General features: G+C 50.0%; 1 protein-coding gene across 1 annotated transcript in view; it reads left to right on the forward strand.

The window, feature by feature from the left end:
• Positions 1-20,248, forward strand: part of MAPK8IP3 (mitogen-activated protein kinase 8 interacting protein 3) — a 45,787-nt gene that overhangs the window by 6,687 nt on the left and 18,852 nt on the right. Inside the window, exons 2-4 of the mRNA XM_006873858.1 lie at positions 13,321-13,441; positions 17,293-17,363; positions 17,560-17,651. Coding sequence (XP_006873920.1) covers positions 13,321-13,441; positions 17,293-17,363; positions 17,560-17,651 — 284 coding nt within the window. The remainder of the gene's footprint in view (positions 1-13,320; positions 13,442-17,292; positions 17,364-17,559; positions 17,652-20,248) is intronic.

A 20,248-nucleotide genomic window follows, 5' to 3' on the forward strand; every position in this document is an offset into this window, starting at 1 on the left:
TTTGCTAGCTGCTTAATTTAAAGATGACTTCAGGGATAATTCTGGTTCATAGTTTGAAGATTTTCTCAGAACAGTAGATTTGGGAATTCCTCCAGTCTTGATATCTCCAGTAAATCCAGATTCTGTAAGAATTTCAAGTTCTGTTCCTCAGTTTTACCCCTTTAGATCAAGACTGAGCTCTTGTGTCCTTGTTCAAAATGGTCGGTAAGGTAGACCGGCACCATCTAGTTCTTCTGGTCTCATGGCAAAGGAGAAGCAGCGGTTTGTGGAGGCGGTTAGACCTGTAACCCTAGCCAGCTGGCTGTTTAGACTGCCTACTTCTTGTCTCCTTCACTGCCACCTGAGCTGCAATCACCACCACCTCACTGGTGCCCCCATCTGTCCACGCAAAGGGACTGAGCTTCACGTTTTCTTTCATCTTGGCGTTAGGTGTCTCTGAGTCAACCTGCGCACAACAGAATGAAACACTGTCCCGTCCTGCGCCATCCCCACAACTGTTAAGTTTGAGTCCATGGCTGTTGACGCTCTGCCAGTCCATCTCACTGGGGGTCTTCCTCTTTCTCACTGACCCTCCACTTTATCAAGCATGATGTCCTTCTCCAGGGTCTGGTCCTTCCCGATCACGTGAGATGAAGTCTCACCATCCTCACTTCTAAGGAGCGTTCTGACTACACTTCTTCCAAAACCGATTCTTTTGTTCTGATAGTCCAAGGTGGTCTCCCGTATTCCTTGTCCAGCTTCACATTCATACGTGGTGACTGAAAATACCATGGCTGGGGTCAGACACACCTTAGTCCTCAAACTGTTACCTTTGCTCTTAAACACTTTAAAGAGGTCTTTTTCAGCAGACCTGTGTACTTACAATTCATCGTTTAATTTCTCGATTGCTGTTTCCATGATGTTAAATGCCGGGGGCCACATCCTGGACAGTACAGCGTTAGACAGGCTTGCTCTGTGGCATGCACACAGGGTCAGACAGAGCTTGGCCACATTGCTCGCTGCAGTCCCGAGAGATGTTCCTGCTCAGGAAAGACGGTGACCCTGTACGCAGCAGGCTTCTGGTGCAGGCGACAGGCAGGAGAAAATGTGAGAGAAAAGTCCGTGCTGGCTGTTGAGGAATTGGAGCAGGGAGGTGGTGAGACTCCCACACGCTGAGAAGGTGTTGGCAGGGAGACCCTGGTGTCTGCACGGCTACATTTATAGTCTGACCTCTTGGTTGTTGGGGTTTGCTAGCATTTTATGTGGGCCATCGCTGAGATCTACGAAGGGGCTCTAAAAAAGTTCATGGAAAATAGAATGAAAAGGCTTTTCCCACAACTTTTTGAGGCATCATCACTAAAGTTTCCTTGTGTTCCCCACTCCAAAAAGTAATCCATCACTTTCTGTCTCAAGAGGCCAGTGTACATGTCCTAGAAATTTTTGTAAATGAAATTATGCAATATATGAGAAGGCTTCAAAAAAGTTCATGGAGAAATGGAACTAAGAGATGACGGAATTCCCCCCACAATTTTTGGAAGCCCTTTCATAGACTCCCTTTTCTGGTCCAACTTCATTCAGTTGACTTAATGTTTTATTTATTCATTTTTAATAATTCCCATCCTCTACCAATGAGTCCTGGTGTGGTGCTGTAAGATAAGCACTGGACTGCTAACCATAAGGTCCGCGGTTCCAACCCAGCAGGCTCCTCAGAAACTCTATACAGTGTCGTTATGAGTCAGAACTGATTCGACAGCACTGCACAACTGCAACAAGGCCCCCACCAAAAGGAGCCCTGGTGGCACTGTGGGGTAAGCTCTGGGTTGCTAACCACAACCATGGGTCATGGGTTCAAACCTGCCAGCCGCTCCTTGGGAGAAAAAAACATAGAGATTTGTAGTCATAAAAGCCACGTATAGGGTTTGCTATGAGTAGGAACCAGCTCGGTGGCAGAGGGGTGGTTTTATTTGTTCCCCCCACCAAACCCCTGGGAACCACTACTCTGCTTTGTGTCTCAAACACACATTCGCCTGTTGGGAGACTGCACATGTGTGGAGCAAACTGATGTGCCCTCTTGTGTCCTTTCATTTCACTCGTACAGTTCCATGGGTGAGCTGGCCTGCCTTCTCTCATTGGCTGAATAGCACCGCATTGTACCAACTGATGACTTTGTGCTTGTCCGCTCACCTGCTGACAGGCACTCGGGGAGTTTCCACCTGGGCACCATGGTGGTGACACTACACCAGGGCTGTAGGCACTAGCAGCCCCTTCCTCTGTCTGCTGCGCTGTGCCCACCTGCTGATGAGGCTGCTGGGATCCACCTTTACATAACCTTGGCATAGTTACTGTGTCCATCCACTAGCTGACCCCGCTGTTAGGCCTTGTGCCAGGCCCTGCTCCAGCAGGAGCACTGGGAGGAACTGTAACCTGAGAGCTTAGAGGCCATTTGTGACCAGAGCCCGGACTGATGCATTTCTGTGGGTCCCATAGAGGGGGGAACCTCAGAGCAGCTTCTGCTCTGAGGAGGAGGTGAGCTTAGTGCCCACCAGGAAGGGGGGGGCCTTCCCTTTTTAAGGCTGAGAGATTTAGGGAATGCCAACTTCAATGTGATTGTGTCCTTCATTTGGTGGCTGTGACGAAGTGTGGCTTCTCACTAGCAGCATCAGCAGCCAGTTCTAAGTGCCATAGTTAGTTGGCCAATGCTGTTGTAACAACGACCACAAGGTGGAGGCTTTCAGAAACTGATTTCCTCTCACAGTTTAGGTGGCTGCAAGTCTGAATTCAGGGGAAGACTTTCCCTCACTCTCTCTGTCACTGACCCTTCCATGGATCTAGGAGTTTCTCAGGGCAGGGATCCTGGGGCCAAAAGATCTGCTCCTTCCCAGCTCTTGCTTGGTGACAGGAGGTGGCTCTTTCTGCTTGCTTGTTTCATCTCTTTTGTATGGCAGCAGGGTCAGCACTGGACTGCTCATCGCAAGGTCACTGGTTCAAACCCACCAGCTGCTCCTCGGAAACCGTATACAGTATCCCTATGGGTCAGAACTGACTCGAAGATCCTTAAAAACAGCATATCTCAAAATGGAGTCTTGGTGTGGTGTTGTAGGATAAGCACTGGACTGCTAACCACAAGGGTGGCAGTTCAAACTCACCAGCTGCTCCTTGGAAATGCTATACAGGGTCGCTATGAATTAGAACGGACTCAGTGGTACTCAACAACCATGGATCGCAAAACAGACTCGAGAGACACCTTAATCCAGTGGGTTGACTCCCCCCTCACTAACATCATGTTGTCATTGTTCAAGTTCCTTCGAGTTGATTCGGACTCAATAAAAACCCTCTGTAGCATTTCCGAGGAGCGGCTGGTGGGTTTGAACCACTGACCTATGCTTCAAACAGACAGCGCCACACCAGGACTCCACGTTAACCTCAGGGAGGATTTTCGACACATGCGATGATTGTATCAGATCACAGTGAGAATCATGGTCCAGCTAAGTTGGCATGGATTTTGGGGGAACACAGTTCAGTCTGTAACGTTTTCTGGTACCTCTTTCTCCCCAGCCCCCTCACATTGCCCGTAGACATCAAAGGCTGCTCCCTTGCTCTCTGCTTCCTTTTACACTCTTACCCCCTGCCCTTTCCCCAAGCAGTCTTCCTATCACCTCTCCTCCCAGTCAGTAACCACCAGACTAACCAGAGCCTGGGGGGCTGCTCACCACATGCGTTTCAGGTTTAAGAGCGAGGACCCTTTTTGTCCCCGAGAGGAGAGTAGGGGAGAGTGGCTTAGGGAATACTGTATACTTAGCAGAGGAAGGTAGACATGAGCTGAGTGGGCAGTGGGGAAAGCCAAGGCAAACCACCAAGAATGCGTCTGAGAATCTACTTTTACTTGAGAGTGATTTTTCCCCTCACAGACATTTTTCACAGGATGGAGCATTGAAAATAGTACATTGAAATGCTTGAGTCCTCCAAGTCCCCATCATGCTGTTAGGGCCGTCAAGTCTTTCTGACTCAGAGCAACCCTGTGTAGGGGTTCTGAGGAGCGGCTGGTGAGCTTGAACAGTGAACCTTGTGGTTCAAACTGACCGTGCAGTCCAGCCATTAACCCACAGTATATCCATCATATCATATATATTTTTTTAACTTAGAAATTCATTTGTATATACCTAAACAAGGAGCTCTGGTAGCGTAGTGGTTATGAATCGGGCTGCGAACCTTAAGGTCAGCGGTTCGAAACTACCAGCCGCTCCACGGGAGAAAGATGAGGCTTTCTACTCCCGTAAGGATTTATACCCTCGGAAACCCTGTACAGGGTCGCTATGGATCGGAACTGACTTGACGGCACTTAACAACAACAACAACAACAAATACATATAAGGAGCCCTGGTAACACAGTGGGTTAAGTATTGGATTGCTGACCAGAAGTTCAGCAGTTCAAACCCACTAGCTGCTTCATGGAAAAAAGATGAGGCCGTCTGTTTTCCTAAAGCTTTATAGCCTCGGAATCCCCTTGGGACAATTCTGCACTGTCCATGAGGGTCCCTGTGGGTTAGAACTGACTTCATAGCAGTATGTTTTGAGTGATAAATGCACGTACTCAGTTACAAATAGTCGCATTTTGAGTTTATTTTTGATCTCCCTAATTCCTGATAGAGGAAATGGAAGGGATACCATTGTTGGGGTGTGTGAGGGCCTGACTCTTGGCCCGCTGAGCTGTGGTCATGTCTTGGACAACCTGGCACCTAACTACAGACACTGCACTTGGCAGACATGGTGAACGTTACAGACGGGAGGGCTGTGGCTGCCCTTTGCCCAGCAAGTCTGTCGGTCCATTTTCCCAACAGCTGTGCTCTCTTCGTGTCTCTGTGTATTCTTTTGGTCAGTCTAACAGTGTTTCTAACGTATTCATCATGCTATCACACATTTGGAATCCTGGTGGGCTCTGTAGGATAAGCACTAGGAAGGACCACAATCGTGGTCGGCTTGAACCATGAGGTCAATAGCTCAAACCCATCAGTTGCTCCTCAGAAATCCTATACAGTGTTACTATGCATTGGAGTCAACTCAGTGGTATTTAACGGCAACAAAAATCATGACACATTTAATAGATCACAACCCAGCGGCAGCATCACTTTCCTGTGCACTGGGAGGCCAGAACATTTGCGTGGCTCTATTTATCACAATACTCGATTGTGGTGGTCTGGAATCAAACCCACCCAAAGTTCACTGCCCCACCCCAAGCTGCTGCTGCCCGTCCCTGGCCAGGCCACCACCCAAAGACCTGGCCTCCACTCCTGCCCCCTCCCCTCATATGCCTTTAGATGTAGGGGTTATACACTTAGTGGGAAATAGAATGTGTAAAAGAGTGGATGTGGTTTCAGCTTCCCTGGACCCTCGTGAATATTTGATACTGATGGGATAGTCCCAAGGAGATTTAGCACTAAGTCCAGGGTATCTCCCAGCCCAGAACCCAGAGCCCTGTCCCCTGCACCTTGCATGCCTGCCTCTGCTGACAGGATGAGAAGGCAAGAAAGCGTCTTCCTTTTGGAAATTGCTCCCATATAAAGACGGGAATAAATTGATCAAATAGGGCAACAGAGCAACATCTTTGCTTCCTGTTGACTCCATTTCCTACGACTAGCAGCCTGCTCGCCTATAAAGAGCTCTGGCGTAAAGGACAGAGAAGATGGAGGTGTTCGATTTTTAGTGGGAATGTACTTCACCATTAAAATGCCCTTATATTCTGAAGGGACCAGAACACTGATGTTTATACTGCACAAGCATGGGACTTTGCATGCTGGGACTCAGAAATTCGGACATGTGGTTGGCTTAGTTCTGGATTTGATTTGAAAATGCAGCCCACAGCAACTCTTTGTTTTTCTATGGATAAGACTGTAAAACCACTGAAAAAAGTAGATTCCAGTACACTTCACTGACTCCCAGTCTCAGAGAGTGGTTTCATGAGCTTATCTGGAAATTCCCCAGAAGACAGATTCTGAGCGTGAAAATTCAAAACATTTCACAAGCGAGCACTTTTGTGTGTGGGAAGGAGGTCCTAAACAGCCCCAGACAGGGCCTCCTGTGGGATGTATTTAGGGTGAGGATTGTATCCAGATGTCAAGACACCCCAGTGCGTGTTGTTTAATTGCGAGTCCTTGTTGTCTGGGTGCTGAAAGGATTTGCCATCAGATCCGTGTCACATTGTGTGTGTGTATGTGTGTGTGAGTGTGTGTGTGTGTGTGTGGTGCAAAGAGACTCCACATACTTTTGCCATGGTTGCTCCATGTGATGTTGATGACATTCCTTATGTTGTGTCACCATCCTCACCCTCTGTTTCCACAACCAGGAATGGAAACTCAGCCCCGCCGCCCTGTGACCACTGATAATCCTTGATTTCTGTGCATTTGCTGATTTAAGTAAGTGAGATCACTTGGTGTTTGTCTTCCACGCAGGGCTCCTTCTCATAACGGCTGAGTAGTAGTCCATAGTGTGTTCCGGTGGTCCATGCGTGTGTGTGTCTATCCTCTGCAGATGGACATTTCCATCAGTTTCACGTTTTGGCCGCTGTGTAAAGTGCTGCGAGCCTTGTGACGTTCTGAGCAGCCCTGATTGAAGTGGGTCACCGTTTCAAGCAAGCTCCTAATGTGTCCCGGTGTGTTTACAGAGAACCTCCAGTTCTCTGTGCTCATGCCTGCAGGCCAGCTTGGGGAAGGTTATAGAGACAGGAGATTTTTACTTTCATGACCTGCTACCCTACAGGCTCACTCAGCCCAGGTGCTGCCAGTGTGAAAGCGTTATTTTTCTGGGTCCAACATGTTTTTATAATCAGACTCTAAATTTGTTTTCATTTTCCTTACAGAAAGAGAAACTTCGTAGACTTAGTCTATACTCTACCCAGTCCCAACCTCGCCCCAAAGTCTTGATTCTCATGCAGATGAGCTGCAAATACAACTGTGTATATGCAGACATATAGGGACTGAGTTGTGTGACTGAGTCGCCTGACTAATGGAGGCTCTGGTGGCCCTCCCCCTATCCCACAGCCTTACCTTGAGTAGAACTTGGATGGGCGCCGTTGGGTCATTCATTCATTCATTCATTCACTCATTCATTTAACCACTTACTGGATTCCCAGCATGTGGCTCGGTCCTGTTCCTTAATATTTCTTATAGTGTTGGGTGAAAATTCCATATTCAGCTTTAGTTCAATGGCTAGCTAACATTTTTTTTTCTCTCCTTTATAAAAAAAGTTAACTAAAATCACCTTAGGGAGCCCTGGTGGCACTGTATGGTAAGCCCTGGACTGCTTACCTGCTGCTCTGAGGGAGAAAGATGAGGCTGTCTGCTCCCAGAAAGATGTTCAGTCTCGGGAACGCTATGTAGGGTCATGAGGATGCAGAGTCCTGGCAAGGCACTGTGGGGTAAAGCACTAGACCATGAGGTCATTTGAACATGGTCAGCAGTTCAAACCCACCAGCTACTCCTCAGGGTTGCTAGGAGTGGGAACCGACCAGCTGACATTTCACATCAACAACTGCAAAGACTCAGAGTGGACTCACCGCCAGTGGGCTGGGCTGGCTGTCAATTTCTTATTCCCTTTCTTCAAGAGGGGAAGAAAGATTTCTTTTCAACCCTGGAAAACTATTGATCTGTGACAACATTTTCTCTTTTAAATCTTTGTATTGTGAATGAGTGAAGGTTTCCTGAGCAGATATCAGTTTCACACTCTTACTTTCATCTCCTTATTGTAGCCCCCCCCCAAGTTCCCCCACTTCCTCCCTGTACTTATTTTCATTCCTCCTTCTCTTCCCACCCTTACGAACTCTGTCCTTGGGTAAATAAATGCTGCCTTTTGTATCTCAAATGGTGGCCCATTCTACGTGTGCGCAGATGACATTAGTGTTCTGACTGTGAGGGTCACTCATCACTCAGCTCTGAGGGACTGGCTCCGTTTCCAATGCCTGGAACAGCTGGTGCTGTCCCCCTTATATGTGCCCTCTGGGCCCGGCCAGCACCCTGGGCAGTGTGCGTGGCCACGCCAGGCTTTCTTGGGCTTTGAGTGCGTTGGGGATGTGGCTCCCACTGGAGTCTTCAGGGACAGATGTACAAACACTTCCAGCGTTGTTCTCGCCCACAGTGCTGCCCCTTCACCACCAGGAAACCTATCCAGCGTGGCATCTTGGACTGCTAACCACAAGGTCAGCGGTTTGAACCCACTTCTCGGGAGAAGATGCGGCTGTCTGTTTCCATAGATTGACAACCTCTGTTTTATAGGTTGCTATGAGTCAGTGTCGACTTGATGCCATTAAGTGTGGTTCAGTCTTGGGCTCTCCTTGAATGAGCCCTGGTGTCACCGTGGTGAAAGCACTTGTCTGCTAACTGGAAGGTCAGTAGCTCAAACCCACCAACTGCTACACAGGAGAAAGGTGTAGCAATCGGCTTGCGTAGCTGACCAGCCTTAGGAATGGCGTGCTGCACTTCCTCTCTGTTCTGCAGAGTCTCTGAGTCAGAGCCGACTCCACACTGGGTTTTCCAGCGTGTGTGTCTTTGGACTGGAGGCCCCCCTGGTCTCTGCTGCTTAGACTGCCTTGGGGTGTCCTGAGCTGTCATCACGGGAGAGGACCCCTGTGTGCTGCACTGGGAACTCACCTGCAGGATGGACCCGAGGGCAGTCTCCGTCGGCCTCGGGAGCGCCTGCAGGTGCGTTGGGGAGAGACAGGTGCACAACAGGTTCTAGTGAGGTGGGTGTTATGCTTGCTGAAAGCCCTTTCTGACCCATAGCGAGCCTGTATAGGGTTTCCACTGAGCAGCTGGTGAATTTGAACCGTCAGCCTTGTGGTTAGCAGTCCAGTGCTTATCCTACAGCGACACACCAGGACTCCGGTGAGGTACTACTTGCCCCCAAGAAAGCACCGTGGTCTTTGCACATAGCGTGGTAGTGCTGCGCAGAGGTAGGCCGTGATGGGTCCAGAGAAAGTAAGACCTTCCTCGTCCCGCCCTGGTCCCCATCAGCGTTCTCCACAGGCACAAGATGGCCTTTCTCCCGGCCACACCCAGCCCTGAGTACTTCCATGTGGAAACCCCACGGGACCCTTTCCCAAGGAGCAGAGAACAGGTGTGTTCTGACAGGAATGTGCACAAAGCACCGTGAGTGCCTGAGAATGACTCTCGGGGTCATCTGGAGGTTGAGTGGGAATGGTCCCAAAGATGCTGATGTGCCGGGTATTAAGAAAATAAGACACAAGTGGGGAAATGTGTAGGTATTAGAAGACACTGTAAGTTATGCTGTAATCCAGATGATTCTTTGGAACTGCCTCCAACCCAAGCCAAAGCAAACCCTGCCTATAGTCAGTTCTGACTGACAGTGACCCTACAGGACAGACTCAAAGTGCTCTTCACGGAGGCAGACTGCCCCATGTCTCTACAGAGGAGCATCTGGTGGGTTCAAACCACCAACCCTTGAGTTAGCAGCCAAGTGCTTAACTCCTGTGCCACAAGAAATCCTTCATACTGTCTCTAGGAACAGACAAATCAATGGAACAATGCAGAAAGATCAGAAGTAGACGGAAGTATATATTAGAATTTACTCTAAGATAAAGGTGGTATTTCAAAGCAATGAAAAAAGGAGAAGTTACTAAGTAAACGTATCGACTTAAGAATGGTTTTTGAACATGTCTGATAGAAGACATTGCCAATCAATGCGAAGAACATGAATGCAGTGGTAGAAAATGGGCCAAAGTGCAGAATAGCTGTGCATGAAGGAGGCTATGCATGAGGGGGCTTCAACTTTTTCGTGGAAAAAAAATCCCATTATATTTTTCCAGGAAAAATTTGAAGCCCCCTTGTATATATAACCAACACATTTATGAAAATGCATTCAGTATCAGTGGTGGTCAAGCATCTGTGAATGAACACAGTGTCACCCAGTAGATGGTCAGTGGTCAGCACAGGGAGACGCAGTCATGTGATTGGGGTGTCACACAGTGATAGGTGACTGACTGGGTGAACTACACTGTACGCACACACACGCTCACACACTCACATGGGAACCTACCCCTATTAAGAACTGCACATCTCGGTGCCACCAACCGTTCCTCCCACAGCAGTCTCTGCTTCTCAGTATTGTCACTATGAGGAGAATCCGTTGCAGTGGCCACACACAACTCAGACACAATGCTCACAGCTATGGGGAAGTTTACATGGTACACACCAGGATCAGAAAATGCTCAGGACACATTTATTCCAGTCAGCTGCTGATAAATGCCCACAGGGCACACCACTCCACTGTACACCTCGGCCTGAAGGTCCTCGACTCAACACAGTGTAGGCCAGCAAACCTACACATAAGTGCCCGCTGCCCAAGTCATTCAGCTTTACTGGTTCCACACGCTGGGAAGTCCACTGCTCTGCTCCTCCTCTGGTGACACAGATTTCTGTCCCTGGGTTGAGGAGGTTCAATGCACAGGGGTCTCCAGGTTCCCTCCTGTCTCTTTGATGGTAGTGAGATCCCCCACGCTCCTTGAGATGGCTCATTTTAAACCCATGCTAGAGTTTCCCGTTTTTCCCGTTACAGCGATCTCTGTAAACCTCCACAGCTGAATCCTGTCAGGAAGTCCTCTGTGTTTTCTCCCACCTTCTCTTACCCATACCCAGCGAGGTCGAAACATTTGGGGGGACTGTAGATAATCCATGACCCCACTAGGATGGAAATGACAGAAAGATGGAATGAAAAGATAATGGGATTCCCCATGAACTCTCTGAAGGCCCCTCATGCTTGTATTGATGTAGAAAGACTTCCGATATAAATAAGGAATAATGCAGGTTACAGAATGATCACACATCTGCCCTGCACACACACATCTATATGCACAGAGACAGGCTGGGAGAACACTTGTGTTGGAGCTGACTCTGGGTGATAGCATTATGCTCAAAAAACAAACTGCCTTTTGCCTAAAATTCATCTGATTCTTTTTCTACAAACACGTTACCTGTGTCATTGTTTTTCATTTTTGTAATGAACCAGAGGAATTGGAAGCACCTTATTTTGTAACGCCTGTATCAAACAAAGCATCACGTACGGTGCTAGCTCCGGCCGCTCTGCGCAGTGAGCTAATAATGCGCTTTGTTTCTGCATCTGCAGTGTGCGCCTTGCCCTTCACTTCACTTGTGTCAGCTGACCTGGCTCCTGCCAAATCCCACAGCTCCTGTGGTCTCTCCCCCTCCACTCCCAGGGCTCTCCGCCCGCCTTACACACAGGACACACTCAGGGTGAGTCATCCTTTGGGTAGGAGCCCCAGTGACTTCCAGTACCAAGAGCTTTTAGAAGCCACTGTCAGAAGCATCTCCGGGATATGGAGCTAGGAGGGGGTAGGCCAGAGTTATTCCAGGAAACAGTCTTAGCCACCACAGACTAACCTGCCTCTTCTAGAGCATGAAGTCAGTGGTCTGTTTCACCTCCCCAGCTTCTGCCAAGCTCTCTGCCTCCAAACACCCAGCTGGTATTTATGCTCCTACAAATGCAGTCTCTCAGTTTCCATATAGTAAGCCTCAGTTTCCAAACCGGCAAAGCTGAGGTATTTGTAGCAGCTCCCAGACCTTTCAGGAGTGTCTTTTATTTTGCTCAAGAACTTGCCATGTAAGGTCAAGATTCCAAATCTAAAAATAACAAGCCAGTTGTCTCTTCAATTAACTCGTTGTTGTTGTGAAGTGCCGTCAAGTCGATTCCGACTCATAGCAACCCTGTATGGGGTTTCCGAGGAGTAACTGGTGAGCTTGAACCGCCAACCTTGCAGTTCTACTGACCCCATATATGTCAAATCAGAACTGTGTTCCATAGAGTTTTCAGTGACTGAGTTTTTAGAAGCAGAGCACCAGACATTGCCTCTGAGTGGGTTTGAACCACCAACCTTTCCGTTGGCATTACCATTTGTACCGCCCAGGGACTCTGATCTGGACATCCCCATTTTTTCTGAGGAGCAGGAGGAATGTGTTGTGTTTCTGGTTCTGCCAGTAGCGATGGCCTTCTCAGCTGACTAGGGGTTGAAACGCAGGCTAAGAGGAAAGTAGACAATACTCTGTTTTGATGCTTACTATAGCAAGGAGTATAGGTTAGAATATTGGAGTCCTGGGGTGGCGCTGTGGGTTAATGTGCTCGACTGCAAAGCTGTTTGAATTGCAAGGTTGGTGGTTCAAGCTCACCAGCTGCTCCATGGAAACCCTATACAGGATCGCTGTGGATCAGAACTGACTTGATGGCACTTCACAAAAAGGTAGCGTAGTGGTTACGAATTGGGCTGCTAACTTCAAGGTCGGCAGTTAGAAACTACCAGCCGTTCCATGGGGGAAAGATGAGGCTTTCTGCTCCCGTAAAGATTTATAACCTCAGAAACCCTGTGCAGGGTCACTATGAGTCGGAACCAACGCCATGTACTTAACAACTTAACAACAACAACATAGGTCAGAACCAACGCCACAGCACATACCAGCACCATTTCTCTATTGCAGGCAGGACTGCTGCAGGGTTTGTGGGTCCCTCCCTGGTTCAGAGATGATTAGAAATTCCAAGTAGGCTGTTCAATCCAGTACAGCTCCCTTCTAAGGAGGACTGTACAGGGCTCACACCATCGATAAGCCCTCCGCATACACACCACACCGAATTCTCCTAGGACATTTGGATGGGAGAAAGAGTGCATACTGCTTAGAAAGTCCTATAGATCTGTAATCTTGAGATGCTGTGTGGAAAGCCCCCACTGCCACTTCCTATGTAGAGGTTTTCTTGGAGAGACCACGTACCAGGGGCCCCGGAAGAACAGAAATGTGTTCTATCCATTCTGGAGGCTGGGGGTCTGCAGGCATCAGCAGGGACAAACTTGGAAGATGAGTTCGATGGCTCTCAGCTTCTGGTGCTTGGAGACACTCCTTGGCTTGTAGCGTCAGTGTCCCTCTGTCTCTCCCTCTTGTGCCATGACCCTTACCATCTTTCCTCTGGGTATGTCTCCCTGACTTTTTAAGACAGACACCACTCAGCTGGGATAGGGGCTCACCCTTCTCCAGTGTGACCTCATTTAAAAAGTTTGCAAACAAGGTCATGCTCACTGGACAAGGGCGAGGACTTGTCTCTTTCTGGGAGACACAACTCCGTCTGTAACAGAGGGATGTAAGGTGGGATGCACCCAGTATCCAAGGTGCAAAGTCTCCCACATGGGTCCTGCCCTGGAGATGCCATGAACCTCTCAGTCCCTGCATCCTGGAGTCTCCAGGGTTGGCCTGGAGCAGAGGCCTCTGGCCGCCACCTACTGCTGATGTCCAGCGAGTGCCCCGCAGACCCACCTTCTCTCTCCCTTTGGTGTAGAAGTTCATCGAGTTTGAAGATGCTTTGGAACAGGAGAAGAAGGAGCTGCAGCTGCAGGTGGAGCACTGTGAGACGCAGACACGCCAGCTGGAGCTGAAGGCCCGGAATTACGCTGACCAGAGTAAGTGGCCGCTGAGCGCATGTGGTGTCGGGCTGGTCCAGAGCTGAGAGGAAACCCACTAGTGTCCTGCTCTAGTTCTCTGTCAGTCCCTCAGCTGTGTCCTCCTGTAATCTGCCCCAAACCTTTGCTGACCGTGCAGCCCTCCAAGATGGCAGGCTCTCTAGAAAACGTGGCCAGTGTGTGATTTTTAGAACAGTGCCCTGTGATGTTATCGGGGACATGCTCTGTGTTGGCCTAGAAGTTTGGTGTGCTGAGCAAGCTGCCACTGTGTGTCAGTGTGTGTGCCAGTGTGTGCCTGTGTGTCAGTGTGTGCCACTGTGTGCCAGAGTGTTTGTCAGTGTGTGCCAATGTGTGTGTGTGCTAGTGTGTGTCAGTGTGTGCCTGTGTGTCAGTGTGTGCCACTGTGTGCCAGAGTGTTTGTCAGTGTGTGCCAATGTGTGTGTGTGTGCTAGTGTGTGTCAGTGTGTGCCACTGTGTGTCAGTGTGTGCCAGTCCCCTGAAAGGGCCCAGGCTCTTGAAGGAGAGTGGAGAAGAGCAGATGCTATTATTTTCATGGAAACCATTATTTTAGATTTTAAGTGTCTCTCTTGGATGGAAGTAACTGTGCAGTTAAAGTCTTCTATTGGAATTTTTGGTGGCTGGTATCTATTTTAGTGCTTCCCCTTTATCTGAATTATGCAATGCTGCTTGTTGTAGAAATAAACTCAGTCCTCTGTGAGGAGTGAAAGGAGAATTTCTGAGGAGCAGTTTGGACTGGTCAGCACAATAGTGAGAGTACAGTGTGCTCTGATGAGTTGGAATCAGTTTCAATACAAAACTATCAGAAAGTTGAAGGTAATCTAATTTTAATAATACCATCTGGATGTAGGGAAGTCTTTCATTTAAGAGAAGCAATTTAGAATAATTTGTTTCTTTTTAAGGTCTTGTTATAACGCTCAAAATCAGCCTTTTATTCTTTTTTAGTGCACATTTCAAATAGACTGATTTATATCAAAGTTTCTCAGCGATTTGAAGTCCAAATCAAAAGATGTACACAAGAAGCAGCTTTTCTTAAATGAGAAGAGAACTGAGATTTTAGACAGCTCTGTAAAAACACCAGCCATTGCCTTCAAGGCAATACAATGCAGACACGGTGCTCTATCTAGGGGCGGGCTCTCAGAACAAGATGAAGCAGAAAAGCTGTATAAACTTACTGGTCTGTGAAACTCAAGCTTATTTAGTGTCACATAAGACAGACATATGAGGAACCTAGCTTCCAAAAATATATATGGTGTACAGTAATTCTTAGATGAAGGGAGATTGGGTTCTCTGACAAAATCTGAGCATCAAACAAAAGTTCCCCAGAGGAAAGAAGCGGTGTCACAATGTGAATTTATTTGCTCAAAGTGACCATTGAAATTCCAGATTACTCTGTCTTCAGTTTATAATGTGTCCTAGTAAGGGAAAACCCAGGTTCATCTATTAAGGATGGCATGAAGAGGTTGAAGACAATTCCTAGCAGGAAGTCGGCCACGGGTTTGGGTGTGTTTCCCAGAGTTCCTGTGTTGCCTTAAGGTTGCTGGGGAGCCTGCTGCTCCGGCCCATCTCATGCCCCAGTCTGTCCTGTCACAGGTGTCTTTCTGTAGATGGTGAGTGCCCTAGAAGCTTTGAAGACGTTTGAACGCATGTCCACATAGTTTTGTAGCAGAAAGACTGGGATTCCTTCAAAACAATCATACAAACATGATTTCGTTCCTTCCGAGCCTAATTTATTCTGCCAGGGAGATACAGAGTCTCTTACTGTAGCTGTAAGGGGGGATAGCATGGGAGCAACAGAAATGGGGGCAGCAGGAAGCTGACCATACAGAGCCATATTTTGTTAGTTAGTGAGAATCCACCGTCCTGTAGGGAAGCAGTTTAACTGTCTTGATGTCTCTTAGAAGCTTCTAGGTACCAGTCAAAATAGGTGTCCCACTGAAATTGTTTAGTTTGGGAACCTTACTGTTTAGTTTACTGCAAAATGAGGTAAACTAACTTAGGTAAACTGAAGAAAGTCCAGAATGGCCTTCGGTTCTTCAATCTCTTTTAAGGTGATGCCAGATAAAACTGCATAAATTAAAGCGCCAAAGTGCTTGTTCGCGTAGTGAACAGGCGTCCTAGAGGATGGCTTTGAGGTGTGCTTACATGTACCACTCACCATTTTCCCAGAGAGACGTAGGAAAATGTACTTGCAATCACAAAATCAGATCCAGCAATAAAACTCCTGAGAGCGTCCTTCCGTGCAGATAGAAGAGGTTATTTGCCTCGTGATGACGCGAGAGTTCATGGATGCAGAGCACTCAAATGGCCCGACTGGAGCCAAAGCGTAAGTCCTCGGGCTCTCACGTGCTGTTAAAGGGAATGCACGGTTGAAATCCCACTCCTGATGCTGAACATGTTGTAGAAATAAGCAGGGTTTAGTTGAGGAGTAGATAGATAGTTTGGACAAGCAGTTTGAACCGGGAAGCATGTCAGTGAGAATAGTACACACAGTGTGTGTGTGTGAGTTCGAGTCAGACGGCAGTCTAAGTCCAGAGCTAGCAGAAGCTACAGGCGATAGTGTGATGAGTGGAGCATTGTATCATTAGTCCCAGGTTATCAGGAGACCCCAGATGTTTCCATTTACAGACCACACTCTTGTTTTTATAATCTGCAGGCACGTTGCGACCAATGCGGATGAGCATTTTGCAGGGCTTGTCCTGAAATCAACATTCTTTCTGAGTAGTACCGGTTGTACTAAGAAGGGAATGTGCAGCAGGCTTCCTAGAACACAATCCCTGACTTGCTAAGGGCAGTTGAAGTTTTATAGGAGTCCAGCTACAAGAGAAAAGCAGAAGTAAGGCTAGAGAGAAAGACTAGAGTGTGGCCCAGACCCAGGCCAGCCGGCTTCAGTGTGCCAAATGCCTCAGGTGCTGGCGTTTGCTTGCACCTGCAGTAGCAGAACTACTATAAGACAAGTGGAAAGGTCTAACAGTCAGAAATGTGTTTGCTCACATAGGAGGGCTATAGCCGTAGGGGAAGAATCCCTGCTTCTGTCTGCTCTGAAGGCAAGTCCTGGGCTCCTTCCTCAGGCTCTCTGCTCCTGGTTCATCTTCCTGTGTCCCCAGCGTCTCTCTTCCACCACCTCTAGCTTCTTGCCGGTCCTAATAAGCTTTTTCTATATCTCATAAGAGGTTGACTGAAGGAAGACCCATGCTATACTAATTCTGTCTCCATTTCTAAGTGGAGGTACACAGGCATCCCAACCCAACCTATTGCTGAGCTGATGCCAAGTCATGGAGACCCTGCCGGACAGAGCCGAGCTGCCCCGGACGCTTTCCCAGGCTCTATCTCTATGGAAGCAGACTGCCATCTCTTTCTCCCATGGAGCATCGGGCGGGTTCAGACCACTGACCTTCCAGTTAGCAGCCACCATGCCACCAGGGCTCCTAACTTCAGGTGGTGGTGTTGTTGTTAAGTGCTGTCCAGTTGGTTCTGACTTCTAGTGAGCCTGGATAGGGTTTCGGAGGAGCGACTGCTGTTTGTGATCTGATGCTTAACCGACAGCCCCACACCAGGGCTCCTCCTACAGGCCCAGCACTTAGGAATTACAGCATCTGTTTTAGGATCACAGCCTCATCACCTTCATGCCTCTGAAGGGTTCAGACCAAGTCATGGAGGGCGAGTGGCTGCTTCATACTGTGGGCATGTCCCTGTCCCCAGCCCAGGCTTGAAGGCCACTTTGTAAGGCTGCATCACCACAGTCCCGCTTGGACACCCCCAGTCTTCCGCCCACCCCCCCAAGGAGACAGTGAGCAGTTCCCACGGCTGACTCGGATGGTTGTGCTTTGCAGTTTCCCGGCTGGAGGAGCGTGAGTCGGAAATGAAGAAGGAGTACAATGCCCTGCACCAGCGCCACACAGAGGTTTGTGCCGCCGGGGGCCGCCAGGGCCGAGGCCTGTCCTAGTGGGTCTCCCCGGGGCTCCACTGCCAGCTCAAGAGCATGCTGGACCCAGGACAGACTTCCACCAGGGCACAGCAAGGCCAAAGCCCAGAGTGGCAACAGGTGGGGGGCTGGGGCGCACAGGCTCAGTCACACTGACATGGCCCCTTCCTCACAGATGATCCAGACATATGTGGAGCACATCGAGAGGGCCAAGCTGCAGCAGGTCGGAGCCAACGGCCAGACGGAGGGCAGCCTGCCCGGGAGGAGGTGCGCTGGCTCAGCCATCAATGGGGCAGGGTGCAGAGGGTGTGGGGGCATTGGGGGGGACACGGTCCCATGTGTGCTCCTGTCAGACTCTCCGTGGGAATAGGGTGGGTAAGTGAGCAGGCTCCCAGGGACGTTCCGCCCTCTGTGGCCCTGGGCTGGCCATGTGTGGGGTGGCCAGCACCATGGGGGCTGCACTGTGCTGGGTCTGGGTCTGGTTATTCCTTGTGCAGCCCCCTCCCCATTCACAGAGGCCAGGAGATGCCCTGCAGGTGGGGCAGACTCAGACCCTGCTGCATTCACAGCTCAGGGAGATGAGAAGCCAGCAGATGGGGCTCCTTCTCCATCCCCTGTTCCATTCTGTTAGGATAACACTGCCCTCACCCCCACCCCCCCAGGAGCAGGGGAGGTCCTGGACCTCCTGGGAGGGGAGGTCTGCATTGGGTCTAGATGCTACTCTGAGGGGGTCGGTGCTGTGGGTGAACCTTCTAAAAGTGAGGCACTGATGACCGGACCCTGCAATCATGGTTCTAGTGGCTGCAAACCCTTTCTCTTGTACCTGGCCCTGCAGTGGGTACGTTTCTAAGCAGGACTGTTCAGGGTCAGCTCTCGGTCCTGCCTGTTACTTTCCGGATTATACGGGGCAGAGCTATGCTGCTGGACCTGAGCACCCTCTGATTTACAAACAAAACTATGTAGGCAGCATGTAGGAAGAGGCCTGGCCGGATCCAGAAAGGGCAGCCGGGGACCTGCAGTTATTTCTAGTGGGGTGATGGGACCCAGCACCCCATTTGGCATGTCCTTGCTATGAGAGCTAGTGCCTACGATTCCCCAGCGGGGTCACATATACATGAGTGCTGTGACTGTGAATCTCTGCGTAGACGCTACCATTGTTGGGGGTGAGTGGGGGTCTAAGGCCAGGAAGTGACATCCTTGCACTGTGACCCGCCTTCCATCTACCAGTGACTGGCATGGAATGTGAACCTGGAGTTGGGAGGTGGCTGGGCCTCCACTGCCCACGGGCCACAGTGTCCAGAGCCTCAGGCTGCTTCTAGCCAGCCCTCCCACCCGCCCCGCTTCAGGAAGAGTCCCCTTCAAGGTCATGTGGGAGTGCCCAGCCATGTGGACAGTGAGGCCCCAGGGAGGTACTCTCCCAGAGCAGGCGCCTTGGGATCCTCTGGGCACTGGGGCTAGCTGTCTGACCGGGCAGGGGTGCAGTGGTGTATATAGTAGCCTGCAGTCTGAGGCTGTGATCAGTGGAGCAGCCCCCATGGGCTCTGGAGACCAGACCTCTTCCTGGCCCTGGGTGGGGACTCGACCTGACTGAGGTCCAAGGGCAGCACTTGAGGCGGGAGCCAGAGCCCTTCCTGTTAGAGGGACCCCTGATTGTTCTCAGGGGTGCCCAATCCCTCTACCCCATGCTGCCAAAGGAGCTCCCAGAGACCGGGAACTGCAAGGGGGCCCTGTACCCCCGTGGTCACCCCACTGCCTGAGGTGGCTGCAGAGTGGACTCCTGCAGGTCACTGCCTGAGCAGTAGGGAAGCAGGGAGGGACCGTGGGGTGGCTGCAGCCATGTGCACTAGGAGCACATTGCCACCGCCTCCCTAAGTCTGGGCCAGCCTCATCTCAACTTTGTTCTCAGTGTTGGCATTAGGTTCCATGGGTCTGGGTAGTTAACAATAGCCCTGTTGTTGGGACATCTACATGACAGCTGCTTAGGAGTCACCCTCCAGGGCCTTGGTCCTGGGGGCTGAGAACCAGCTGGCTTTTCCTCCACAGTTGGCCGGGCATTCTGGTCTGCGAGTTGTGGAATGAGTGCCCATGTGAGCTCACGCTTGCTCAGAGCGTCCCACAGACCTTAGGGCGAGGGGTGTTCTGTCTCCTTATGTATGAACGTGGTGTGCGTTTCCTCCCCTTGTGTGACCATGGCATGTTCTCTGTCTCCAAGTGTAACCACAGTGTGTTCTATCCCCATGCGTGACCATGGTGTGCTCTGTGTCCTTGTGTGTGACTCCCCATGTGTGACCATGGTGTGCTCTGTGTCCCTGTGTGTGGCCATGGCATGTTCTGTGCCCCCATGTATGACCACAGTGTGTTCTATCCCCATGTGTGACCATGGCATGCTCTGTGTCACCGTGTGACCATGGCATGCTCTGTGTCCCTGTGTGTGACCACAGTGTGTTCCACCCCCATGAGTGACCATGGCATGCTCTGTGTTCCCGTGTGTGACCACAGTGTGTTCCACCCCCATGTGTGACCATGGCATGTTCTGTGTCCTCGTGTGTGACCACAGTGTGTTCCATCTCCATGTATGACCATGGCGTGTTCTCTGTCCCCATGTGTGACCACAGTGTGTTCCGCCCCCATGTGTGACCATGACATGTCCTGTGTCTCCATGTGTGCCCGTGACATGTTCTGTGTCCCTGTGTGTGCCCACAGTGTGTTCTACCCCATGTGTGACCATGGCATGTTTTGTGTCCCTGTGTATGGTCACAGTGTGCTCCACCCCATGTGTGACCATGGCATGTTCTGTGTCCCCGTATGTGACCACAGTGTGTTCCACCCCCATGTGTGACCATGGCATGTTCTGTGTCCCCGTA

The sequence above is a fragment of the Chrysochloris asiatica genome, unplaced genomic scaffold (genome assembly GCF_000296735.1).
Source record: "Chrysochloris asiatica unplaced genomic scaffold, ChrAsi1.0 scaffold00257, whole genome shotgun sequence".
Classification (NCBI taxonomy): domain Eukaryota; kingdom Metazoa; phylum Chordata; class Mammalia; order Afrosoricida; family Chrysochloridae; genus Chrysochloris; species Chrysochloris asiatica.